At 44.5% G+C, this 27,971-nt stretch overlaps 1 protein-coding gene across 1 annotated transcript in view; it reads right to left on the bottom strand.

Moving 5' to 3' along the window:
* The window catches only part of MERTK (MER proto-oncogene, tyrosine kinase), a 115,070-nt gene extending 102,322 nt beyond the window's left edge, over positions 1 to 12,748 (bottom strand). Inside the window, exon 1 of the mRNA XM_042982008.1 lies at positions 12,583 to 12,748. Within this exon, the coding sequence (XP_042837942.1) occupies positions 12,583 to 12,643 (61 nt within the window). The 5' untranslated portion in view covers positions 12,644 to 12,748. The remainder of the gene's footprint in view (positions 1 to 12,582) is intronic.
* Positions 12,749 to 27,971: the final 15,223 nt, after the last annotated feature.

Raw genomic sequence — 27,971 nt, forward strand, 5'->3', positions numbered from 1 at the left:
GCTGGGCAGAAATGTGGGCAGCCCACATATTTCATTTGAGTTGGTGTCTGCAGTGGGGGTGGTCTTATGAGATTGAGTCCTTAACCTGTAAGGTCTACACTAACTCCAGGCAGTTAGTGTCAGAACTGAATTGAATTGTAGGGCACCCAGTTGATGTCAAGAATTGGAGAATTTGTTGTTGTCAAAACAACATATTTGATGTCAGTCACAAAAAGCACATACTCCCAGATAGATTTTTTGTAGATAAAACTAATATATTTCTAAAATTTGTGTGGAAAGGCAAAGGATCTAGAATAGCTAAAACAATTTTGAAAACGAAGAATGAAATGGGAGGAATCAGTCTCTCCAATTTCAAACCTTATTACATAGCTACAATAATCAAACTGGATAGTACTGGCAGAGATATAGACACACAGCTCAATGGAACAGAAGAGAACCAGAAATAGATTCACACAAATATACCCAACTGGTTTTTGGCAAAGGTCAAAAGCAATTCAATGGAGGAAAGATAGCATTTTAAACAAATGATGCTGGAACAAGTGGATATGTATAGGCAAAAAAATTTTAACTTGACCCAAGTCTTACACTTTATTCAAAAATGAACTAAAAACGGGCCACAGATTTAAATGTCAAACATAAGCCTGTAAAACTTTTAGAAAAAAGAGGAGAAAAATTTCAGGATCTAGGGTTAGGCAAACAGTCTCACGCTTGACACCAAGAATGTAATTCATAACAAGAAAAACGGATAAATTGAATTTCATCAAAATTAAAAATGTCCACTCTGCACAAGACACTGTTAAAAGCATAAAAAAACACGACTACAGACTAGGAGAAATTATTTGCAAACCATGTATCTGACAGAGCACTAGTATCTACATAATTAACCCTCAAAAACTCAATAAAAAACAAATAACCCGACTAGAAAATGGGCAAGGACATGAAAAATTGCTTCACCAAAGAGCATACATGGATGACAGATCGCTCATGAAAAAGTGTTCACCGTCGTAAATCATTAAGGAAATGCAAATTAAGACCACAGTGTGATATCACCTCATACCTGTCAGGATGGCAAAAATTAAAAACAGTGACATCACCAGATGCTGTGGAGAACGTGCCATCTCCAGGGCCTCCAAGGGAGGCAGAAGAGTTCACATCAGTGGTGCTGTGCGAGAAGGATCCAGCCCACGCTTGCTGGCTCTGAGGCTGGAGCAAAGGGCCAGGAGCCAAGGACTGTGAGCGGCCTCTAGAAGTGAGAAAAAGCAAGGGAACAGACTCTCCCTACAGACTCCAGAAAGGGAGGAAGCCCTGCGGCCCCCCTGATTTTAGCCCCAGGGAGGCCCATGTCACAGTTCTGACTTACCGAAATGCAACATGATACAGTATTTTGTCGTTTTGCGTAACTAAGTTGGTGGTAGTTTGTCATAGCAGCAAATGGAAAATGAATACAGTACGAATCCATTTGTATAGCATTTTTGAAACGACAAAACTACAGAAATGGAGAACCGGTTAGTGATTGCCAGGAGTGAGGGAGGTGAGCGGACAGAGGGACATGGGCACCAACGAGGGGTCCTGGGGCGGTGGAGTACACGACGTCAATATCTCGCTTGTGAGCTTGTTCCACAGTTTTCTAAGATGCTACTCTTTGGGGGAAACTAGGTAATGGGTACATGGGGGCTTCTCTGTATTACTTCTTCTTAGACGTAGCATGAGAATCTAAACTGATCTCAAAATTAAAAGTTTAATTTTAAAAATCCAACTATGTTTAGCATCTTCTATTGGGTAAGAGGCAAGCACTTGATTATTATCTCCTTAACGTTCACTCTCTGCCAGCCTTTCCACTTACACAATCTTCTCTGATCCTGGGCAGGGAGTATTGCTGTTCCCAGTTCAGAGCAGCAGACTGAGGCTCATAGGTGCTAAACAACTCACGCAGATCTTCACACACAGGAAGAAATGAAGGGACTTCTCCCGGTGCCACCTATCCTCACCTCACCGGCCACATTCAGAGCCCAGATCCTGAGCCCCTGCTTGTGGTTGTTTCTCAGGGCTGGGCAGAACAGGGCTCCAGTGTGCCAGAGGCAAGGCTGGGGATGGGGCGCTGGGTGGTGAGCCTGGAGGGCCAGTGGGTGATGCCAAGATGGTCTCAGCCTGCTTTGCAACCTGACTACTACCAGCCCTGAGCAGCATTACCTGACCTATCTAGAGAATTCTCAAGATATTGGAGAAACGCCTCAACCGAGATCTTCCACGGCAATAACATACCTGTAAGACGTGCAGAAAGAAGGCTTTTCTCCGCTCTAATCATTTGGCAGTATACTTTGAGGCTGAAATGCATCTATCCTACAACTCAACATTTCCACCCCTAGAGACTCACGCATGTCCACAGTGAGACACGCACCCAAGTTCCTGGCTAACTTAACTGGGGTAGTGGTTTTGATACATGTTTGCTAAAATTCATCAAACTGGACACTTTACTATAGCGAATTAAACCTCTATAAACACAAGATTAAAAACAGGCATAGTTATGGCAACACTGCTTGTAACAGAAAACAACAACAAAAACAACAACAACAACAACAACAACAACAAAACTCTTCAGTGCCCAAAAAAAGGAGATGGGATAAATAAACTACCGTTACCCGCATAGTTGCCTATGAAGGTAAATAAACTGGGGCAGCACTGTTCAACCCAGAGGAGACTAGCAAACTTAACACAAAGTGAGAAAGCAAGCTGAAAGAAAGCACACACATAATAAATACGTTGCTATTCCTTACAGCTTGGCCCAGCCAGGAAAGCCAAGCTGAAGTCCACCGCTTGGGGCTTCGCATAAAGCCGTCATCTTCTTATGGCCTGAAAAGGGCAGACTGGGCTGGTACGAAACAGGTTGCATTTTTGTCCTCCCCGATTCTTTCTTCTTGGAATGCAAATGGAAGGCCCAGGAAGGCACCATCCACATGGAGACAATGAGCACGAAAACCAGCCACTAAAGAAGGCAGAATAAAGAGCCCAGAAGAGCCAGGTTCCTGACCACATCGTGGAGCCTCCGTCCCAACCCCAGCCTGGCCATCCTCAGACTGCTCATGGCAAGAGAGAAACACTTTCCTTTTGGTTGAGCCACTGAAGAGAAGTTCTCTGTTACATGCAACCAGAAGGAGACCCTACCTGACATGGTGTCAAACAACACTGGAAAGTGTTACCAATTCAATTATGTGTGGTCAAAGGGTAAAGAGGTGCATGGGGATTAAATCACCCGGTGTGGGGGAGTGGTCTTCTCTGGGGGAGGTGAGGCGAGGGGAGGAGACTGGAGTGGGGAGCAATGGGGGATTCCAGTGGGGGGAAGGTGCGAGGCTCCCCACTCTTCCTTGAGGATCAGATGCACCGCATTGGTGGAGTGGAACAAGAGATGTGTACAGAATGGCTCAGCCTTCGGGGCGCCTGGGTGGCTCAGTCGGTTAAGCGTCCGACTTCGGCTCAGGTCATGATCTCACGGTCCGTGAGTTCGAGCCCCGCATCGGGCTCTGTGCTGACAGCTCAGAGCCTGGAGCCTGTTTCAGATTCTGTGTCTCCCTCTCTCTCTGCCCCTCTCCTGTTCATGCTCTGTCTCTCTCTGTCTCAAAAATAAGTAAACGTTAAAAAAAAAAAATTAAAAAAAAAAAAAAAAAAAAAGAATGGCTCAGCCTTCTACTGAGTAGGGTTGCACCCTAAAGATTGAGTCCATAGGTCCTAGGTGGGGCCTGGGCTTCTGTATTTTGAAAAAGCTTCCTAGTTGACTTTCTCCTTATCCTCCCAGCCAAAATGCTTGGGAGCTTTACATCCTACAATTCATATTATAAAATATTTATTTAATTTCCAGATATAAAATGACATCATGATATTAAATGAACAGAATTTTTTAAAATGATACAGAACTCCCCCTGGACCCTAGGGATTCTGCTGTGCACCCTGGGGAGACATGCTCTACTCTACCCAGCCCAGAAAGACTCCCTAATTATCCCCATGCCTTCCAGAACCCAAGAGTCCACACTGCCTGCAGATTTGACAGGAAGAAGCCATAATCTGTTTGGACAGGTCCAGTATTCTCAGAAATATACATCCACGTTTCTAAACTATTCTATTAACCCAGACAGGGCTGGAGGGGGAATTTCACGGGAGCACAGACATCTCAGGCCGCAGGGAATGGCATCTGCCCACAGAAAAGAACCCACTGCCATGACTCATTTTTAAGAAATACTCTGTATTGCCTCTGGCCCCATTTCTGGGCTGGGGCCTGAGGACACTCACAGCCAGAGTCTGGCACCGGGTTGAGAGGTTGACACTCATGCTAAGGCACTGTATCTAGAACCACAGTGAGCAAGGGTCCCACCCCACCTCTGCCCTTCAGATGGAATCTGTTTTCTGCCCAGAAAGGGCCCCAGAATCCCTTATCTGCCCTTCCATTTGATCAGTGGGGATTTGGAGTTTCAGAAAGGTGTCCCTACAAGTTAATATCAAAACGGAGATGAGAATTTACACCTCTGGACTCCCAAAGTGGTTATGTTTTTTAACTCATGCTTTAGATGTAATACTAAATCCAATGAACTTCCTTTTTGCTTTGCTACAAAACTTTCAAAGAACATTGTTTCCATCAACAAATCCTCAAATCATGAGCCAGAATGGTAAAAAAAGGCTTAAAAGCGGGTTTCACTTCCTGTGTGGAGGCAGCCTGCCATGTAATGCAGTGGAACACCAGCCCTGCAGAAACAGGCAGCACTAGGGAGCCCATGAATATTTATCACCTCACTGTGCATTCACCAAGTAGTGCCGGGACAGAAAACAACTTTCAGCAAGTTTGAGTCCATGTTCTAATATTCTCCACCAAGACAGCTTGTTCTGACTTGTTAAAAAAAAAAAAAAGGTCATTTTCAAAAACCATAATGAGGCCAGTCTACTCTTAATAGCTTTAATACGCCCTGAAGCTTAAAATAGCAAAACAATCGCTTCTCCAAGATAAACAAGGCTTTCCTTTGTGTGTCTAATGAGAGGCAAGACCACAGCTAAGGCACATTCTAAGCTGTTTGTTGTCCCTAAATGCTGAGGTAACTGGAGCTCCCCCACCCCTCCCAAAACAGCAGATTACACAAAAAGAGATCTGTCTGAGAGCATTTGCCTGATCGTCAAACGACAACCTGAGACCCCAAGTGAGCCAGGGCAGTGCACGAACCGACTGAGAAGTACCCAGAAGACACCACTAGCGAATGGGTACAAGGGGACATATAGGAGCACAAAATTTCCTGCCACAAAAACCTATACATACATTGAGATATGTAATGAAACGGGTTTTCTCCAAGCAGAAGTCTCTCAAACATTCTAAGTCTGGGGCGTAAAACTTCTCCTATATGATCTTGATTCAAACCTAAAGTCAACATCTGCCTCCTCTTTTTCTTCCTCCCCTTCTGCTCCTCCCCCATCACCCCCAAAACTCACAGAAAATCCATTTTGCCATTAAGTGAAAGAATTAAGTATAGGTTTCTCTATGAAATGTATAAGACAGAATCACCCTGGGATGCCTGGGTGGTTCAGTCGGTTAAGGGTCCGACTTCAGCTCAGGTCATGATCTCATGTTTGGTGAGTTCCAGCCCCTCTGGCTCTCTGCTGTCAGCACAGAACCTGCTTTGGATCCTCTGTCCCCCTCCCCCTCCCCTCAAAAGGAAATAAACATTTTTAAAACACTGCCCTTTCTTCATTTATCACCTTAAAACACCAGGAACTGACTGGCGCCTGGATGGCTCAGTCGGTTGAGCATATGACTCTTGATTGCAGTTCAGGTCATGATCTCATGGTTCATGAGTTCGAGCTCCTCATCGGGCTCTGCCCTGACAACATGAAGCCTGCTTGGGATTCTGTCTCCTTCTCTCTCATCCCTTCCCGCTTGCTCTCTGTATCTTTCTCAAAATAAGTAAAATTAAATTTAAAAAAAAAGGGGGGGGAGGTGCTTGGGTGGCTCAGTTGGTTAAACGTCCAACTTTGGCTCAGGTCAGGATCCCAAGGTTCATGAGTTCGAGCCCCGCATCAGGCTCTGTGCTGACTGCTCGGAGCCTGGAGCCTGCTTTGGATTCTGTGTCTCCCTCTCTCTCTATCCTCCCCTGCTTGTGAGTGCTCTCTCTCTCTCTCTCTCTCTCAAAAATAAATAAACATTAAAAAAACAAAACAAAAAAAAAGCCACACACCAGAAACTGAGGAGGTGACCTGGACGTGGCAGCCTAGGGCTTCCCCAGCAGGTCACAGGTCATGCCTGCTGGATCCTGCAGACTGCAGAGGACCAGAGAATGTAAACAGCAGTGTTGCCAAGAAGAGAGGGATGCCCAGCTATTCCAAGTGCTGCTGCGGCCGAGTCGAGAGGTCTCACAAAACTGGGGAAAGCCTGGACCTTGCTGCAGTTAAAAATCTTCTACACAGTTTGGGGTGCCTGGGTGGCTCCGTCGGTTAAGCATCTGACTTCGGCTCAGGTCATGATCTCATAGTTCGTGAGTTTGAGCCCCGTGTTGGGCTCTGTGCTGACAGCTCAGAGCCTGGAGCCTGCTTTGGATTCTGTGTCTCCCTTTCTCTCTGCCCCTCCCCGACTCGTGCTCTGTGCGTGTCTCTCTCTCTCAAAATGAATAAATATTTTTTAAAAAAAGATATCAAATTAAAAAAATAAAAAAAGAATCTTGTATACGGTTCAACGGCTGCAAGTCAGGCAAAGGCCTCCCAGGGAGGAAGTGCCAGGGTGGCCAGGTACTTGCAATACTTTTGCTGTCCAAGAGGGGCCCACAGACCCTGATGGAATTCTCACCCCCTGCCAGGCTGCACGTTCAGCCTTCAGCTGGAGGCAGAGGGAGTAGAACAGGGAAAGGGTGTAGAAGAGACAGAACAGGTTACTTCCCCATCAGGGGTTAGCAAATGCCCAGAGTGTAGGAGGCAGAGAGGAGTCAGGGCTTCCCTCAGGGTGCCTGGGGGATGGCTCACACCTGCCACCACCAAACAGGAAGCGTCTGGGAGCAGGAGTGCATCTGGGGCTCCCTGCCCGTTCCATTTGCTTGAGGACCACCTGCACACACACAGGCTCAGACGCGCACACAGTTTAATCTAAGAAACTGAGCCTCATGTTGCATCCATGTTGTATCAATTGGGAGACCTAGTTTTCGGGGATAGAAAGGAAAGGGATTACCTGGATGTTCAGATTCAAAAACAACAAAACTAAGACAAATGCAAAAATGAAAACAAACCATACCCACTTGCGAGTAGAGTTTTGTGGGAAAAGTTGAGCTGGAATTGGACTTCATTTTTATACCTTCCTGAGAGGCACAGGACAAGAAGCTATTCCTGTACTTTGTTAAGTCTGAACTCCACAAGTGAAGGTAAGGGGAGGGGGGAGGCAGGAGGGGGTGGCAGCAGGCAGGCCCTGCCTCAGGTGACAAGTGACAAGCCTGGGTTCTGCTGGCAGGACTACTGGGGACAAAGCCCTCAAGAGCGGTAGCAGGGAGCTGGCTGTTATAGGGCTCTAGGATGATACGGACAGCCCCTTCACGAAAGTGCTCTGAATGGTGGAGGGTGATCCACGGCTCCGTTCTCATATTTCGGGCTGTAATTTAGGCTTCATTTCAGCTAGAAAACAAGAACCTTTCCCCCAATGCCTTTTGTCTAGGAAAAACAGTTCTACAAAATCTGAGTTCAAAAGAACAGAAGGGAACCATCAGCAGTGATCGCGAACATTTTTGGAGCATTCCTGGTGTCCCCTTAGCTCATTTCATCCTTCCGCCAGTTCTGTGAATATCAGAGTGGAAACTGAGGTCCTGACAGTTACCCACAGCCCCCAGGGCTCCACAGAGGCCAGGTAGGTGGGACATGAAGCCCAGCTCACTGCCCACCCAGCACCCCGTTAACATTTTCATCCCAGTCCAAAGAAGCTCAGGTGGTGAACCAGCTTTTTTCAGTTTTTTTACTCATTAACCTCCCGCTGAGATGCATACCAACCCAGATGCTTGGGTTAAGATTAAACTAGTGACAACCGGTCAAAGTCAAGGCACTCAGGATCACAGCTAACTAGAGATCAGACAAGCTGCCCCCAACAAGGAGCTGCTAACACTGTGTTTTTAAACTGAAAAATCAGATTTGGACTTTTTTTCCCCTCTAGTTGGAACAGTAAAGAGAATATAAAATGTTAATAGTGCTATATTGGGTTAATATAGTCCAAAAATCTATCTTCTTTCAATGTCTTAAGTGTCCTTGTAATGAAATCTTTCTTTGACATCACAGCAAAATATAAGGCTGTTTTTTGTCAACCAAGCCCCAAGCACAAGGGCATGAGAGCTGCAGCAATTCTGTTTCTGGGTGAGCCAGCAGAAAGACAGAGGGGGAGGAGCACATGGTGAGACCCACAGGGTCCTGGTTCTCTGATACCATTCACACACACTCACAGAGCATCTGAAATGGGTGGAGCAGGGCACCATCTCACCATCACGTCGTGAAAAGTGTTATCAGGAAATTAAACCCAATGGCGCGCGCGCAGCTCTGGCTGGGGTGGGAGTGAGGGAAGGCCTCTTCAAGGGGGACATCTGAGCTGAAACCCAAACTATAAGAAGGAGCTGGCATAGAGAGATCTTGGGTTAGAGTCCAGCTAGAGGGAACAGCCAATGCAAAAATGCTAGACAGACGCTTATAGCTGGAGCAGAGTGAACATCAGAACTAGAAATGAGGCAGGGGGAGTGGGGAGGGGGCTCCTGGCAACTTTGCAAACCCTGGTCAGGAATGGGAAGCCACTGGAGGATTTTAAACCAGGGGACAACACAATCCAGTTCATCTTCAAAAGCTCATCCTGGCTATTACATAGGAAGCAGCAGTTACAAATATGTGTCCATTTGCAGGTTGGGGAGGGAACCAACATCCTGGCTCAGCTTTTCTACCTGGTAGCATGTTCCCAATTCACAGGCATCTTAAGATTCAACCTGTTCGTAACCAGCTCTGACTGGCAACTCACTGGCCCTGCTCTTCAGATTATCTGGAAATTCTTTTTTTTTTTAATTTTTTTTAATGTTTATTTTTATTTTGAGAGACAGAAACAGAGTGTGAGTGGGGGAGGGGCAGAGAGAGAGGGAGACACAGAATCTGAAGCAGGGTCCAGGCTCTGAACTGTCAGCACAGAGCCTGATGCGGGGCTTGAACTCACGGACAGTGAGATCATGACCGAGCTGAAGTTGAATGCTTAATCGACTGAGTCACCCAGGCACCCCAATCTGGAAATTATTTCTAAAATTAAAATTGAAAAACATAGTTACTGTTAAATTTTAAACATATCTGTGTTTCAGTCATCACTTTAAGAAAGTATGGGGCGCCTGGGTGGCTCAGTCGGTTGGGCGTCCGACTTCAGCTCAGGTCACGATCTCGCGGTCCGTGAGTTCGAGCCCCGCGTCGGGCTCTGGGCTGATGGCTCGGAGCCTGGAGCCTGCTTCCGATTCTGTGTCCCCCTCTCTCTCTGCCCCTCCCCCATTCATGCTCTGTCTCTCTCTGTCTCAAAAACAAACATTAAAAAAAAAAATACTTAAAAAAAAAAAAAAAAAGAAAGTAGATCGGGGGCACCTGGAGGCTCAGTCAGTTAAGCGTCCAACTTCAGCTCAGGTCATGATGTCACAGTTTGTGGGTTCAAACCTGCATCAGGCTCTGTGCTGACAGCTTGGAGCCTGGAGCCTGCTTCAGATTCTGTTTCTCCCTCTCTCTCTGTCCCTCCCCCACTTGTGCTCTGTCTCTCTCTCAAAAATAAATAAACATTAAAAAAATTCTTTTTAAAAAGAAAGTAGATCAGAATGACTTTATTTCTTTGCTTTTTCATTTAAGAGAGAGAGAGAGAGAGATAAAGAGGAGTGGGGGAGAGAAGGAAGAAAGAGAGAAAGAGGGAGGGGGAGAGGGAGAGAGAGAGAGAGAGAGAGAGAGAGAGAGAGAGAGAATTCCAAGCAGGCTCCACACTCAGCATGGAGCCCGATGCAGGGCTTGATCCCACAACCCTGGGATCATGACCTGAGCCAAAATCAAGAGTCTGAGACTCAACTGACTGAGCCACCCAGGTGCCCCCAGAATGACTTTTAAAAAATTTTTATTTTTTTTAATGTTTATTTATTTCTGAGACAGAGAGAGAGCATGAGTGGGGGAGCGGCAGAGAGAGAGGGAGACACAGGATCCAAAGCAGGCTCGAGGCTCTGAGCTGTCAGCACAGAGCCCGACGCGGGGCTCGAACTCACAGACCGTAAGGCTGTGACCTGAGCTGAAATCGGTTGCTCAACTGACTGAGCCATCCAGGCGCCCCTTTTAAAAAATTATCTTTAAAATGTGCCCTGCTTACTTCCAAAAAGCATTCAAGGCTATTGTCAAAAAGCCTGTCAGCAACAGGACAACTTCAAGTTCTCCCCAGGAAAACGTTTACAATATATTGTAATATCTGTTATGGCATCAGTTTGGGGTAAAAATGCTAATGTTGAAGGGTTTTAAAAGCCCAATTTGTTCTAAGGACTGTGTTCAGCTGCATGTACAGTTTTATCATGGGCTGATTCGCTCACTTTAATCCACTTTTATATTTTTCCTCTTCTATCCTCTCCCTGGCCCTCTAGAGAGCCACCCTTTGCCTGGTTTTGCTGCTCACTGGCTCCCCCATCAGAGACTGAGCGGAAAGGAAAGATTGGAAAGCCTGATGCCTCTGGTTCAGCAGTTTCAGTTCTACATGTGGGTAATTCTTTATGGGATGGTGTTTATGTGTGTGCATGGGGGCGGGCAGTCCTGGGTTAAAGTGCTATGTGAATTTTAATTATTTACCAATTCTTCTCCATTGTAGACACACACATCCCTCACCTTGTCTCTCTCTCTCCCTCTCTGAAATCTTATAACTGGACAGAGTCTAATTTCTCTCTTCCCATAGCATTTTTACTTCTGTTCTAATTCCATCGCTTAAGCTTTTGCAAAGTGATATACAACACTGTCACACATCTCACAGGTAAATTCAAGATAAAAAGCAAAAGGCAGAAGAAAAACAGAAATTTTTCATTCTTCCTTCTGGGTGGGTTTTAGCAGACGTTTTATGATTATCTGACTAAAGCTGATTGTCAGCTACAAGAGTTTTTTGATTATGGTTTTTAAAAAATTTAGAGAAACGCTTCATTTTTAAATATCTTATAAGCACCAAAACTATCATTTCTGTTACTTTTCCCATAATTGTCACCACGTTCACTACCTCCAAGACTATGTATGGCTATCCTCACTAGTAGCAAAATAGAGATTTGCGGCAGATTATGAAAAGCAGGATCTGACAGAAATGCTGACGAATTTTGAAGGGTTTTGGTGGGGATGTAGAGCAGAATTGTTTTAGTTCTTTGATTGGTTTGGCTTTTGATGTTTGCTTCAAACTACTATGTGGTCCCAAATTATAAATTGCATATGTAATTTAATGTATAAAACAAGAATGTTCACTGCTTAAAAATTTTTTAGTTGAGCAACTGACCTTTCAAAGGAAAACCTCAAAGGAAAAAATTTTAAGTAAATTGCCTAACTCTAATCGAACTTTCCAGGTATTCTTTAAAAAAGTTCTTTGTGATTAGGTAAAAGCTATTCAGTCATGTTCATGGGCAAAAGAGACAAAAACCACATGCTGAATTGAAATAGAAAACTTTTAGCTTAAGGAAAAATGCCAGGGATGTGGCATCCCCCACCATTTCTTTTTCTTTTGGGTAAAGCCTGGTTACTCTCTCCCAGCTTAGTCAAAAAATGCCATCAGCAATCAAACTTCTAGCGTGTTAAAAACGTATTCTCCAAACAGTTGCTGAAGAATGGAACCTGCCTTACTTGGCCTCTACTTATCAATCCACTATCTTACATTAGAATGCGACATTTGCAGGACAAACTCAGACGCTGTCCGAGCACATTAGATTCTGTTCAGCAATAACAGGGATTAAAAGAATGCTTCCCCTTTGTCCAGGGCCCCCACACTCACAGGGTGTCCCTGTAAAGGGGTGCTAACATTGCCCATAAGGGCCCAGTGGGAGCAGCCTGGACGGCAGGCAGTCCCTCCCTGGCGGACTCCCGTCCCGGGTCGATCGCAGCACCAAGAATGTGACTCCAACTCCCCAGGCGGCTCGTCCCCGGCACCGGTCCCTTGGGAGATGGAGCCCGCGGCTCCCAGGACTACTGACAGAGCAGGGGTCCAACCACGCAGCGCTGTCTAGGGGAAAGTTTTCAGAGCGTTCCCGACCAGATCTGCGACCAACGTTCCCGGGGGCTGAAAACTTGGCGACCTGCAGCGGGCCGGGCCAAGCTCCATTTCCTCCTCTGCAGTATAGGGGAACCCCTCGGCGCCCACCCCCTAGCTGGCTCCACCGGGACACGCGCCCACGACCCGACCTTGGCGCTCTATCAGTGAGTTGGTGTCGACCCCCGCGCTCCACGCCCTGGCACCGCTGGGGCGTGCGGAGGTGTTTGCAAACTTGCCCGGCAGGCGGGCGCGTCCCCGTCGGCGCGCCCCCTTCACCGAGCTCCGGCCGCGAGCCCCCGGCCCCCCGCGCCTGGCTCTGGGCCCCGCGCACTCACCTCTGCTCCAGAGCGCGGGTAGGAAGAACCACGGCAGCAGCGGTAGCACGGCCCACCCCATCCCGGGGCAGCGCGTCTGGAAATTCTCTCCCGATCCACGGACAGATGGACGTCCCAAACCTGCCCAGTCCCCGGTCGAGCACGCCAGCTAAGCAGCCCAGTCCCGGCGGCGGGGCAGCTAGCGCCGAAGTGGCGGGGCCGCGCCGCGGGCAGGAGGCGCCTAGTGCTGGAAGGGGCGGGCCGGGGGCCGAGTCCGAGCGGACCCGAGCCAGTTAGGGTGGGGAGGGGGCGGGAAGGAGGGCAGAGAGGCGGGCCGCCGAGGGGAAGGAAGGGAACCGAGCTGGACAGCACGGGTGCGGAGGGGCGGGCCATGGGCCGAGCTGGGCGGCCAGGGATGGGGGACGGGGGTGGAGAGAAAGGGAGGGGACTGCAAGAAAGGGAGGGAATTAGAAACCAGTAGAGGGGAGGGGCGGCTGGAGGTGTGGAGGAGAGAGCAGCCCTGTCCTCTGGGCTGGCCAGGAGTTCAACACGTGTGGGTGGGAGGGAGACTGAGACAGGGAAAAAGTTGGAGACGCGTGGAGGGCTCCCGAGGCAGACCCAAAAGGAGGGTCCGCGGCGATTCCGCAATCCAGACGTGCAAGACACAGAAAACCCTGGCAGCAACGCTCCCAGAGGCCAAGGCCATCGTGGCACCGCTCCCTACTGAGCGCTCCCTGGATACCTGGCCAAAGGTGTGAGACCAGCCTTGGTGGCGGGGAGCGCACTGCCTCCAGGGGAGCGGTTCCTGGTGATGACAGGAATTGTTTGCTGCGCCCGCCCGCGACAAGTCTGAGAGAGGCAAAGCTCAGGGAGGGAGCTCCGTAGCTCTGAAGTGTGGAGGGGCCCAGAGGTAAGCAGCAGAGAAAGTTAATCATAAAAGAAATCAAAGCCACTTTTACTAATAATTACAACAGTAACTTACATAACTTCTTAAAGGAAACATTTTTGGGGTTAATTTATTTTAATGTGATCCTTTTTGACCACATGAGCCAGATCATTGTCGTTTCTCTGCTCAGAACTCTCAAAACTCTCCAATGTTTCCTGCTTTCTTGCTGCAAAAGGCCAAAGGCCTACAAGGTCCTATGGGACCTGGTCCCCTATCCTCTCTGACCTCATCTCCTTACTCTGCTTCAATTTATGCTGGTTTCCCGTCAAATAGTCCCTGACCCTGAGGCTGGCTGGCCTCTTTGGGTAGATTTGGCTGTACAGAGAGAACCAACCCAAATGGAATGGATTTAGACAGGTTATGACTTACACTGACAGCAAAAGCAAGATCAGCACCATGCCGGCTCCTTGCATCCCCAGCCCCGTGGGAGGACACCAAGCCAGAGGGAACAGCGGGTCACTCGCTGAGCAGCCAACTCTAAACTACTCCCATACTCCCAGGCAGTTTTACAGACTGATACTGAGCCTGCAGTTGTATCCTTCAGGGGAGGAGGCGGCATGGAGGCAAGGAGATGGAAAGTTCTGTGTTCAACTACAACTATGGAGGAGGAAGAAAAACACGTTCCTGCAGTCTCCTGCAAGAAAGGGATATGAAGCTGCCTTCAAATAGCTGCTCATCAGGCTTACCTCCTCGTGCTCCAGGAGGAACCGTACACAGTCTGTCTAGACCTGGGTAAGACGACAGTCAAGTCCTGCCTACATGCCTATGCGGAGATGTGCAAGGTGGCAGGACACCTCAGTGGGGCCGTTCTACAATTTTCTTGCTATGGCTCACGTATCCTAGACACTCTGCCACCCTGGGGTATTGTACCAACTGTTCCCACTGTGCACAATGTTCTTCCCCCAGACTCACACCCTCTTGGTTAACTCTACTCCTTCAAGTTTGCTCAAATCTCTTTCTCTACCTTGCATGAAACTGTTCCAGTTATCCATTTCTGTGTGACATATGACATATGGGGATAAAACAAAAGCCACTGTATTAGAGTCATGGAATCTGTGGGTCAGAGATTTGGACCAGTGCAAGGGAGATAGTTTGTCTCTGCTCTCCCATTTCTGCTGGGATCTTAGGCTCAAATGGCTGGGGATTAGAATCATCTAGAACAGGGGTCAGCAAACAACAGTCTCCCGGCCCATCACCTGTTTTTGCAAGTAAATGTTACTGGAATACAGTCATTTGTGTGTATGTTATCTATGGCTGTTTTGGTGCTGTAACAGCACAGCTGAGGAGCTGTAACAGAGATCATATGGCCCTTTGAGAAAAAAGTTGGCCAACCCCTGATCTAAAGGCTTGTGCCCTCACATAGCTGGCACTTGCCCTGGGATGACCTGAAGACTAGGGCCGCAGACCAGAGCACTTAATGAGGCTTCTCCATGGTGGCTTCAGTGCTTTTGGAAGTCTTGCATGGTGACCTGGGCTGGCAAAAGCAGGCATTCATTCTAGTGAACGAGGGAGAAGCTGTCTGGCCTTTTGTAACCTAGCTTCGGAGGTCACCTAGCTCCACTTCACCAGACTCTCTCCGTGGAAGCAGTCACAACCCCACTGTCCCAGGGAAGAACCAGAGACACACCCCCCCCCCACAACTCCTGATAATGGAAGTGTCAAAGAATTTGCAGCTATGTTTTTTAACTTCCACAAATAGGAAAACTTGGTGAAAATGTGGGATATCAGTTCTATCGTATTAGTTTCATACATGCCATGCCCCTAAATGACATTGTCATGTAACGTGTTCCTCACAGGATCAAGATATGTGAAGGGAAATGTGAGCCAAAAAGAAAAAAATCAGACTCCCATATTAAACAACTATTTCCATGTTTATAGGACCTCTGCCTATACACATTTGTGCAACTTCAACAGGGCAACACCATCCTGGAACCCATACTTGAATGCCCACAACGTATTGTGCATTTCCTAAGACTTGGTGTGTTACAGGGAGGAACCCTATTGTTTATTCCCTAAGAAAAAGAAGGAGTATCAAGGGCCTGCAGTAGCATCCATTCAGGGGTTGGGGAAGACTACCCCCAATGACTTGAGTGTAGAAGGGCTGCGCCCCAAATGTAGTGGCATTGTGATCCCAGTCGGTAAATTGATCATGTTCAACATAACAATGAGAAGGTTTAAGACTTCCAGTTGAACTCCCCACATGAACTGTGTAGAGACTCAGTTCTCAACCAGCCCATTGGAAAGCCGTCTTATTTCTCTTTGTCCTTCTGCTATCCCCCCTCTTACCCTTTCAGCCTTGTCCCCAGACGTGGCTTGTAATTTACTCCCCCCTCCCCCCTCCAGTCTAGCATATGGCCCCCTCATTCAGGGCAGGCCTCCCCCTGTCCACTTTAACGTAGTGCAGACCACCCGATAAAGTATTTACACAGCTGGCTTGGCCTCAGCATGCTCTGAATGAGGGTGTGCTGGGAAATGGCCCCATCCCTCTTTCAGTGCCAGAGAGCCATTCATTCATTCACTATTCCACAGAAATCAGCTGAGCTCATGCTCCATTCCAAGTGTAATACCAATACCTGGGACATATGCACAGCACCTCCATGAGGGAGCCATCCCATGGCCCCTCGTGCTTGTTACAGCCTGGACTCACCCACCCGGCAGCCATTCCATGCTCTTCCAGTCCCAGCACCCTGGTTTTCCTTTGCAGAACCATGGCTCCCACACTCACGTCCCCTCGTGCCCCTGAGCCCGGAGGTGGGGTTCTTCTTGCTGCCCTAAGACCATTTCCTGTCCCTCCCCTCTAAAGTCTGTAGCTTGAATGTTATGTTACCAGCCCTGTTTGCGGCAGGTATCTACAGACCCCTAGGGCGCTCTCTCTCTCTCTCTCTCTCTCTCTCTCATATTCCTTGAAGATTTTATTGTATTTTATTTTTAATGTTTATTTTTGAGAAAGAGAGAGAGAGAATGCAGAGGAGGGGCAGTGAGAGAGGGAGACAGAGGATCCAAAGGAGGCTCTGCGTTGTCAGTACAGAGCCGGATGCAGGGCTTGAATTTTCATCAACCTCGAGACCATCATGACCCGAGCTGGTCAAACACTTAACCAGCTGAGCCACCGAGGGGCCCCTCCTTGAAGATTTTAGTACTTGCTCCACAGTCACTCCTTCACACTATCCCTGTCATAATTCTTGGTGCTTTCAGTACCACATAATGACATTCCAACACTAGTATTCTAAGCCCCTTGATCTCTTGTCCTCCATTCAGTGTGCTGAGCAACATGTTGTAAATAGAAATGCCAATGGGGCGCCTGGGTGGCTCGGTCGGTTAAGCGTCTGACTTCAGCTCAGGTCATGATCTCACAGACCGTGAGTTCGAGCCCCGCATCGGGCTCTGGGCTGATGGCTCAGAGCCTGGAGCCTGCTTCTGATTCTGTGTCTCCCTCTCTGTCTGCCCCTCCCCCGTTCATGCTCTGTCTCTCTCTGTCTCAAAAATAAACGTATAAAAAAAAAAATTTAGAAAAAAAAAAAAAAGTAAATAGAAATGCCAAGCTCTTGAAATTTGCAGGGGGACTGGGATGGTGCCAATAAGACAGGCAACTCAGGGGCGCCTGGGTGGCTCAGCTGGTTAAGCATCTGACTTCCGCTCAGGACATGATCTCACGGTTCGTGAGTTTGAGCCCTACGTAGGGCTCTGTGCTGACAGCGCGGAGCCTGGAGCCTGCTTCAGATTCTGTGTCTCCCTCTCTCTCTGCCCCTCCCCTGCTCACACTCTGTCTCTCTCTCAAAAATAAAGTTAAAAAAAAAAAAAGGCAACTCAGAATACTCCAAATCTTAAGGAAAACACAACATCTTGTAGTTTTTTGGGCAACATAGATGGTGCATGGAAGGGTCTCCATTCAGTGAGCTCAACAGGTGTATACCTCTCGGGTGACTATGTTGTAGGGAAGGTAATTCACTGGGAATACTGACTCTAACACAAGCCTACCGCTGCACTTGTATAACTGCTAAGTAGCAGGTACACAGAAATCCATTGCTAAAGAAAACTCACCAGATCAAAATCCTAAAGTTTGTTACAAAAAGAGAATACGATATAGGAACAACAATAAAGTAAGAATATGCATCACAGTTAAAGGTTGTTTCATGGTAAAGGGTCCAGAGAGGCCAGGTACAGGGTCCTTCGTCCTCCCTCCGCAAAGCATGTGGCCAGATACACTTTCTCTCTTGGGTCAGGAACCACTTGGGACACCTTGGAGACAGGGAGCACAAAATAGTGGCTCAGCTGGGGATTTTTAAATTTTGCTGGTCACCTAGGCATATTGGTGAGGCATAATCAGCCTCCATAGCAGGGCCCTCTGGGGTCTTGCTGAGACCAGGTGCAAATTATCCCCCTCACTGTTTTCAATAAGCAATGCTGACAAGTTGGTACAAATCTCCTTAAACCTCCACAAACCCATGATTACAAAGAAACATTATTAATCGGTATGCTTCATGCCCTGACCAGGAGTCAGTGCCATGCAGGAACTTTAACAAAATAGCTCAGGCTAATTCCAGACCCTCACAGCACAATAGCTTTTGTAGTTGTTGCAAAATGAAATGGTACATAAAAGTTTACATTCAGCATAGTGATTATCATCGTGAAATAAAGGCATTTCTTTTTGTGGTTTTTGGGGACTCTTTTGCAAGAAAATCCATTTGCCAGGCCCCAAAAACTTACTGGAAGCAAAACTGTCTAGCTCAAAAAAGGGATAGTATTGTTTAAAGATGCCCCTCAGTGTACTGAACATTGTATAAAATGATTGTTGGGCTTTTGTAGTTGGTTGGGGGAAGTGATGTTGTGCATGTTAGGAGAACCCATTGGGTGTCCCGGAAAGAGTAGAAGTGCAAGTATTTAAGTGTTACAATTTGTTATAAAAATGGGATGGTGTAGGTTTTCGCCGCGGTGGAAAGAAATGGAAGTAGTATTATCTGGTATTTGTTATTTGTTATGGGACTGAGAGAATTCTGGCATGACACTTCATTCAGCCAGCAAGCTGAACTACGTAACAGAATGCCAAGTGCCCAGTTCTTGAATTTGCTGGGGTATGATAACGGAGCATACAAAATGCCTCATTCCATGTGCTGAACAACAGATTGGAAATTATCCAGTTCATGTATTCGCATGTGCTGGCACTTGTGTGGTGGGGGCAGGGAAGGCAAATTCAGACTGTGTGTTTAAAAGGCTCAAATCACCAAGGTCAACAACATTTGGGAAGCTCAAGTATTGGAGCATGTAAGTGACTGGCATTTCAAAGGGTGAGTGACAAACTGGACGGACCAGTGTCTAGCCCTTGACGCTTTTGGAAACCTGAGATGATATTGATGAGATATTCTTTCACCATGCTGAACAACATTGGGGATGTGCAAATATCCAGACACTAGAGTTCACCGAGGCACTGAAAACTGTTCTGGAAGTACAAGTGTCTGACACTTGAAGATTAGAAGAAATTGAGATGGTGGATGTAGGGGTTTGTTCAGCATGCTTCAGAACATATTGTAAGCATGGAGATCTAGATTTTGTAGTTCAATGAGAAACTGAACTGATGCTGGTAAGCAACTCCATTTAGCTCCTTCAACAAAATACTAGTAGTCTAAGAGTTTTGCCTTTGTAGTTGCAGGGTAATTGAGATAGTGCATGTAAAAGACTCCATTTTGCTTGCCAAAACCATTCTGGAAATAAGAAGTTTCTAGTTCTTGCAGTTTGTTGGCGGGATGGGCGATGGTAAGTAGATGAGATTCCATTTGCTGAACAATGTACTGAAATCACAGGGGGCTCGTTCTGGTAGTTCCTTGGGAACGGATGACTGGTGGATCTGCAAGGTAGCAGACAACAGAAATCTGATTGATAATAGTTTTTGGTTGCCTGTTTGGACACTTGTACTTCTGTTACCTCCTTGCATTCTCTGTGCTCTTTGAGGGGTTTGGTTGGCACTGGGAGTGCAAAAATGGTGTATGTGTGCATGTGTGAGCGCATGTGTGTGTATGTGTGCTGGAGCTTCTGGGTTGGTGTTTTTGAGTTCCATGTTTCCTTTTGACCCTTGGCTGAAGTTGTTAAATCTAAGCTGGTAGTTCTTTTTGTAGGAATGAAAACTGAAAAAGGGACGCAAGAGAGAAAATAAGTCTTTTCTTCCCAAAAGCGAAGTGTGCTAATCTTTTACAATGTCTTGTTTGTCAATGACTCTTTCCTCTTTCTGCATCTCTCTGTCTCCTAACTTGAGGGGAAAGCTCCATGTACAACAATAAAGTGTTATTAAGTCTTAAAAGCTGTGCCCCTAACCTCAGCCACAATTTACCTAGACAAATGCTACAGCTAAGTGCACATAGCAAAATAGCTGGAGTTAATCCAGCTATTAGCTCCTTTTGAGAGTCCCCGCTTGCCTGAGAGTAATTGGTCTTCCGGAAGAAACATCAAAAGAACCACAGTTGAGAACTGTACCATAGATACAGAATGGACTGGCATTGTCAACATAGACTGCTGTCAATCTGCACTAAAGGACTGGGGTAGGGTTTGCAGACTCTTTAGTCCAGAAGGAGGCAAATGCATAAGCGCACTGCTTAACCCAGGAGCCACAAAACCTACTTTAGATCTAATTATAGGTAATATCCTTCTTTTAATAAGCATATTAAAAAGCTTTTTCTTTATCGCTAGCCATCAATCTTATTGCCATATTTGTTCAAACTGGAATAAGACATCCTTTAAATAGGATCTTATTCCAACTGACCCCTTGGAATTCAGAATAAGCAATCCCATAAAAGAGTGTAACATAGATCATAAGCTAACAAGTAAAAAAAAACACCCAGTAAGGATTATGTTATGATTAATGATATATATCGATTAGTGTTATCTACAAAACCACTCAGAATAGTGGTAGTATTGGTGAAATATTATATAAAGTATCTTTACCCAGTTCTTTTCTTTCATAGCCATATACATATATATTTTTCGCATTGTTTCAATATGAATCTGTCTTCCTTTTCACCAGGTTACAATTGGATAAATCAATTAGTAACCATGATCATGATGAAGATCTCACTTAAGTGTGATAAGAGCTTTATCAAGGAACAAAGCTGTAGGTTTCTTTTTTTTTCTTTTTTTTCTTTTTTTTTGAGTTTTCAGAATTCTTTATATATTCTGGATAAAAGCCATTGGTCACAAACTCAACACCCAAAAAACAAATAATCCAGTGAAGAAATGGGCAAAAGACATGAATAGACACTTCTCCAAAGAAGACATCCAGATGGCCAACTGACACATGAAAAAATGCTCAGCATCACTCATCATCCGGGAAATACAAATCAAAACCACAATGAGATACCACCTGACACCTGTCAGAATGGCTAACATTAACAACTCAGGCAACAACAGATGCTGGTGAGGTTGCGGAGAAAGAGGAACACTTTTGCACTGCTGGTGGGAATGCAAACTGGTGCAGCCACTCTGGAAAACAGTATGGAGGTTCCTCAAAAAACTAAAAATAGAACTACCTTACTACCCAGGAATTGCACTACTAGGCATTTATCCAAGAGATATAGGTGTGCTGTTTTGAAGGGACACATGCACCCCCATGTTTATAGCAGCACTATCAACAATAGCCAAAGTATGGAAAGAGCCCAAATGTCCATTGATGGATGAATGGATAAAGAAGATGTGGTATATATATACATATGTATATTATATACTATATATATAATTATATATTATATACTTATATATATATGCTGGTATATTGTATACACACACACACGCACGCACACAATGGAGTATTACTCAGCAATCAAAAAGAATGAAATCTTGCCATTTGCAACAACGTGGATGGAACTGGAGAGTATTATGCTAAGTGAAATTAGTCAGAGAAAGACAAATATCATATGACTTCACTCATATGAGGACTTTAAGACACAGAACAGATGAATACAAGGGAAGGGAAACAAAAATAATACAAAAAACAGGGAGGGGAGCAAAACATAAGAGACTCTTAAATATGGAGAACAAACAGAGGGTTACTGGAGGGGTTGTGGGACAGGGGATGGGCTACATGGGGAAGGGCATTAAGGAATCTACTCCTGAAATCACTGTTTCACTATATGCTAACTAATTTGGATGTCAATTAAAAAGAAAAAAAAGAAAAAAAAGAAAAAAAAAGTCATTGGTCAGTAATGTGGTTTGCAATATATATATTTTTTCCAGTCTACAGCTTGGCTTTTCTTTTTCTTGACAATGTCCTTAGCAGAGCAAAAAATGTTAGTTTTGATGAGATTCAATTCATTATTGTTTTTTTTTTTTTCTTTTTTGGATTGTGGTTTTGGTGTCTTATCTAAGAACTTTAAAAAACAGCTTTATTCAGATATAATTCACATAGCCCAAGATTCACCCTTTTAAAGTATATAAGGGAGCCATTTTTCTATATTCATAGACTTGTGCAACCAGCACCATTATTTTAGAGCATTTCATTGCCTCAAAAAGAAACCACATACCTATTAGCTGTCATTTTCTGTTCCCCCATCCCACCCTCTACCCCAACCTCCAACCCCCCGGCAATCACTAATTTACTTCTGTCTCTATAGATTTGCCTATTCTGGGCGTTTCGTATAAATGGAATTATAAAATATGTGGCCTTTTGTGACTGCATTCTTTCATTAGGCATAATATTTTCAAGGTTCATTCATGTTGTAGCACATATCAATACTTAATTCCCTTTTATAGCTGAATAATATTCCATTGTATGCATTTATCACATTCTGTTTACCCAGTCATCAGTTGAAGGGCATTATGGGTTACTTTCACTTCTTGGCTATTATGCACAATGCTGCTACGGATGGTCATATAGAAGTGTTTGTGTAAACATACACTTTCAGTTCTCTTGGGTATATACCTAGAAGAACAATTGCTGGGTCATATGGTAGCTCTAGGTTTAAATTTTTTGAGAATCTGTCCAACTGTTTTACCAAGTGGCTGCACCATTTTGCACTCCCACCAGCAATGTGGGAGGGTTCCAATATTTCCACATTTTCATCAACATTTGTTACTGTACAACTTTTGGATTATGGCCATCCTAGTGGGTGTGAAGTGGTATCTCACTGTGGTTTTGATTTGCATTTCCCTGATAACTAATGATACTGATCATTTTTTCACATCTTTTTTTTTTTTTTTTTTTTTTTTTTGCCCATTTATTTATCTTCTTTGGAGAAATGTCTATTCAAATCCTTTGCCCAGGGGCGCCTGGGTGGCTCAGTCGGTTGGGCGTCTGACTTCAGCTCAGGTCATGATCTCACGGTCCGTGAGTTCGAGCCCCGCGTCGGGCTCTGTGCTGACAGCTCAGAGCCTGGAGCCTGCTTCCGATGCTGTGTCTCCCTCTCTCTGGCCCTCCTCCGCTCACACTCTGTCTCACTCTCTCTCTCAAAAATACATAAACATTAAAAAAAAAAACAAAAAACAAATCCTTTGCCCAGTTTTAAATTGGGTCGTCTTTTTGTGTTGAGTTATAAGAGTTCATTATATATCCTAGATAATAAATACAGATATATGACTTCAAATATTTCCTCCCATTTTATGGCTTGTCTTTGCACTTTCTTTTTTAATTAAAAAAATTTTTTTAACGTTTATTTATTTTTGAGAGACTGAGACAGAGTGTGAGCAGGGGAGGGGCAGACAAAGAGGGAGACACAGAGTCCGAAGCAGGCTCTGGCTCTGAGTTGTCAGCACAGACCCTGATGTGGGGCCCAAACCCACAAACGGGGCCCGAACCCTTGAATCATGAGATCATGACCTGAGCTGAAGTCCAATGCTTAATCGACTGAGCCACCCAGGCGCCTCTGCACTTTCTTGATAGTGTCATTTGAAACACAAAATCATAAAATTTTTATGAAGTCAAATTTGCCTTTTTTTTTTTTTTTTTTTTTTGATTCCTTAAGCTTTTGGTGCCATACCTAAGAAATCATTGTCAAATCCAGGGTCACAAGAATGCACACCTACATTGCTTTCTTCTAAATGTTTTATCATTTTACTCTTACATTTATATCTTTGATCCATTTTGAGTAACTAGTATGAGGTATGGATCAAGTTCCTCCCTTTCTTCCTCTTTTTTTTTCTTTCTCCTTCCCTCCCTCCCCACCTCCCTCTTTCTTTTCTTTCTTTCTTTCTTTCTTTCTTTCTTTCTTTCTTTCTTTCTTTTCTTTCTTTCTTTCTTTGCATATGGATATCCAATTCTTCCAGCACTAATTGTCAACAAGACTATCTTTCCTCTGCTGAATTATTTTGCAACTTTGAAAAAAAAAATCAATTGGCCCCACTCCTTAAATGAGGGCTGCACATATTGTCTTCCTTCCAAAGAGTACAATATGGAAAGGGGGAACAGTAATTTCAGGTATATAAAGTAGATGAGTTACAAACACTACCTTAGCCAGGTGACACAGCTAATGGTAAGTCATGTGGTTGGTATACACATGATGGGATGAAACGGCACTTTATCTCTATAAGCTTTCTCCCCCAAATCCATATCCCCAGTCTAATCAGGAGAAAAACATCAGAGAAATTCCAGGTAAAGAATATGCTACAAAATACCTGACCAGCATTCCTCAAAACTATCAAGGTTTTTAAAAACAACAAAAGAAGCTTACGGAAACACAGCGTATCCTGAATTGGATTCTTTAACAGAAAAAGGACTTCAGGTAAAAACTACTGAAATTTGAATAAGGCATGGTTTTATATTAATAAGGTACTGATATTGCTTCATCAATTTTACTAAATGTACCCACCTTACATTTTATAAATGTAAAATATTAATAGAGAAAACTGTGTGGGAACTATGGGAACTCTCTGAACTAGCTTTGCAATTTTTCTGTTAAACTGTTCGAAAAAATAAAGTTGATTTAAAAATATCAATTGCCTCTATTTGTATGTATCTGTTTCTCAACTCTACACGCCCCATGGATCCGGGTGTTTATCCTTTCTCCTATAACCCACTCTCTTTTTTTTTTTTTTCCAGCTTTATTGAGAGTCAGAGTTGACAACTACAAACGTAATATATTTGAAGTGTACAACATGATGATCTGATGTATGTATACATTGTGAAAGGATTCTTCCATCAAGTTAATTAACACATCTATCAACTCAATGATTTTCCTTTTTTTTTTTTTTTTTTTAAGTGTTCTTACCACCACTGTCCCTTTGACCAATGTAAGTCATATGGTCAAGGCCACAGTCAGAGTAGAAAAGGGCTACAAAAATGGATCCTCAGCCCAACCTTCTCACTCTGTCATCTCTATGTTCATACCCACATCTAGGGGTATCTGATGCCACCAATTCCTGAGACTTTTGAGGTTTTATGATAAAATCTGGCTTAATTCTTACCTCTCCCCCATTGTTAATATTTAGTTTTCTTAAATGACTTAATCACTCTGCTGCTTTACAGCTTCCAAAATATTGGAGCTATTGTCTTTTCCCATGTATCCAATCCTCCTAAATTTCTGGGTTAAAACAAAAATCCTTTGTTGTATTTAAGTGCCATTTTGGGCACTTATTCAACGTTAATTTTACATAGAAATCCCCTCTTGTTGAATATGTAGGTTGTTTCCATTTCCCCCTGTGATATAAATAGCCTAGTCCATTTCTGTCTGCTCTCCTTTCTGTCTTCCAGAGAAGCATGCATGTTTACACTCTAACAATGCTCATTGCTCCCACCTTCACCAAAATTTGCTTTTGTTATTCATTCATTCAGTCATTCATTCATCCATTCATTCACTCATTCATTTAAGAAATACATATTTCTCATCCACTATGTACCAGGCTGAATGGTTAGGTGCTGTACCGCTGTCCTAAATAAGATGGAGTTTATATTCTGGAGGGGGGTTAACAGACAAGTAAATACATTTTTAAGAAGAACAGTTTAAAAGTTTGTGAAAAGTTTTATAAAAGGAGTAAACTGGATCACAGAGGAGGACTTGGGGTACCAAGTTTAGATACGGTGGACAGAGAAGTTTTCTTTGAAAAGGGAGCATTTGTTTATTTATTTACTTTGCTTTTTAAAACTATTTATTATGGAAAATATTAAACATTGGCAAGAGAGATTCCACTTTTAATAATGAACCTTTATGTGCCCATCATTAAGAATCTGCTATTATCAGGCGCCAGGGGTGGCTCAGTCTGTTAAGTGTCTGACTTTGGCTCAGGTCATGATCTCACAGTTTGTGAGTTTCAGGCCTGCATTGGGCTTTGTGCTGACAGCTCAGAGCCTGGATCCTGCTCGGGATTCTGTGTCCCCCTCTCTCTGCCCCTTCCATGCTCGTACTCTGTCTCTTCTCTTTCAAAAATTAATAAACATTAAAAAAAAAAAAAGAATCCACTATTACCAACATTTTGCCAATCTGGTTTCATCTATCTCCTCCCCCCCACTTCTTGTTTGAGTACTTTAAAACAAGTCCCAGACATATTATTTTACCCTTAATCTGCATCTTAAACTGATAGGATTTTTTAAGCTTAATCACCATTATCACATCTAACAAAGTTAATAATTCTTTCAAATCATCTAATACTCAGTACATACTCAAATTTCCCTAGTCGAATCCAAGATGTCATTTAATAGTTGGTTTTTGGGGTCAAAAGATCAACAAGTCTTCGGGGCGCCTGGGTGGCTCAGTCAGTTAAGTGTCTGACTTTGGCTTAGGTCATGATCGCAGGGTTCACCGAGTTCTCTACTGTCAGCACAGAGCCCACTTTGGATCCTCTGTCCCACTCTCTGTCTGCCCCTCCCCCACTCTCTCAAAAATAAATAAATGTTAAAAAAAGAAATAAAATTAATTTTAGAAAAGTTGTCACACTGTATTTTGGTTTGTCTCTTAAGTTTTTTATCCTAGAACAGTGCATTTCTAATACTTTCAGGAATTCTCTTTATTACCTGGGATTCTTCTATAAAAAGAACTTTCTTTCACCAATCCATTAATTCTTCTGAAACAGAGATCACAGAGGAAGGACTGGATACATGCTGGATTCTTTCACTTTATCAAATTTCAGAGAAGTGAGTTGATGGACTAGGCAATCTCCAGTGTCAACCAGGAAGGTTTTGTTTGTTTAGCATCATTACAAATACACACATTTTTACGTCTCTGATGTGTTTTAGTCTGTTATGATCATTATCCAGATTATCCCACTGGGCTAGGGGCATACCTTAGAGTGAGCTTCCTTATTTTTTTTCTGGTATATTGAGGCTTCTTGAATGAGCAGCCTGGGGCTATTCCTCCTTCCACACAGACTCCTGATTTTATTTTCTCTACTCCTAAGCTTCTTGAGGCTTTTGCAAACCAGCCATTCAGTTTGTCATCTCCAAGCCTTTGCTCAAGCTGATGCCTTTGGCTAAAATGCCTTCTCCTGGGGCGCCTGGGTGGCTCAGTCAGTTAAGCCTCTGACTTCGGCTCAGGTCATGATCTCATGGTTTGTGGGTTCTAGCCCTGCATGGGGCTCTGTGCTGACAGCTCAGAGCCTCGAGCCTGCTTCAGATTCTGTGTCTCCCTCTCTCTCTGCCCCTCCCCCACTCATGCTCTGTCTCTTAAAAATAAACATTAAAATTTTTTTTTAAAAATTAAATAAAATGCTTTTTCCTACTTATGCCCCCCAACTAATTTAGGTATCCTTCAAGACTCAGGGCCAATGTCGCCGCCTTTATGTAGTTTCCCTAAATCCCCCTAGACTTGAAACTCCATTCTTTCTTCCAATGCTGTAGTAGGCCCAACAGCACTGACCACCTTCTATTGATAACTGTTTGTAACTCTGCTCCCCACAACCGTGAGTTCACTGATGGCACAGGCCTTCACATAGCCATTTTGTTTTTTGTTTTTTCTAAAACTTTTTAATGTTTATTTCTTTTTGCAAGAGAGACAGAGTGCCAGCAGGGCGGGTCAGAGAGAGAGGGAGACACAGAATCCGAAGCAGGCTCCAGGCTCTGAGCTGTCGGCACAGAGCCCGATGTGGGGCTTGAACCCATGAACCGTGTGATCATGACCTGAGCCGAAGTCGGGCGCTTAACTGACTGAGCCACCCAGGTGCTCCCACATAGTCATTTTGTATTTCTCAAGTACATGGAAGCATAATAAAATAATTCCTAAATGAATGAGTCCATCCATTTATTAAACAGATTTGCTGTCTACTGTGTAATAGGTAATGGTGTTTCTGAGATCATTTGTACGGTTCACTGGGTCCTGGAGAAAACAGACACAGAAACAAATAAACCACAATGTTATAAGGGCATGGTAATTTTTTGTCTGTGGGTGTAGCTACATTTTCCATTTTCTGTTCCTTCTTCCCAGAATGCTCCTCACACCTCATCTTTGCACTGTTGACTCCTCATCATTTGAGTTCTCAACCAAAAGGTCCTCTCCTCAGAAAGAGTTTTCCTCACTCTGTCAGATAAATGATCTGAAGTAGCCAACAGCCAGTCCCCTCC

Source organism: Panthera tigris, chromosome A3, assembly GCF_018350195.1.
Source record: "Panthera tigris isolate Pti1 chromosome A3, P.tigris_Pti1_mat1.1, whole genome shotgun sequence".
NCBI classification, from domain to species: Eukaryota; Metazoa; Chordata; class Mammalia; order Carnivora; family Felidae; genus Panthera; species Panthera tigris.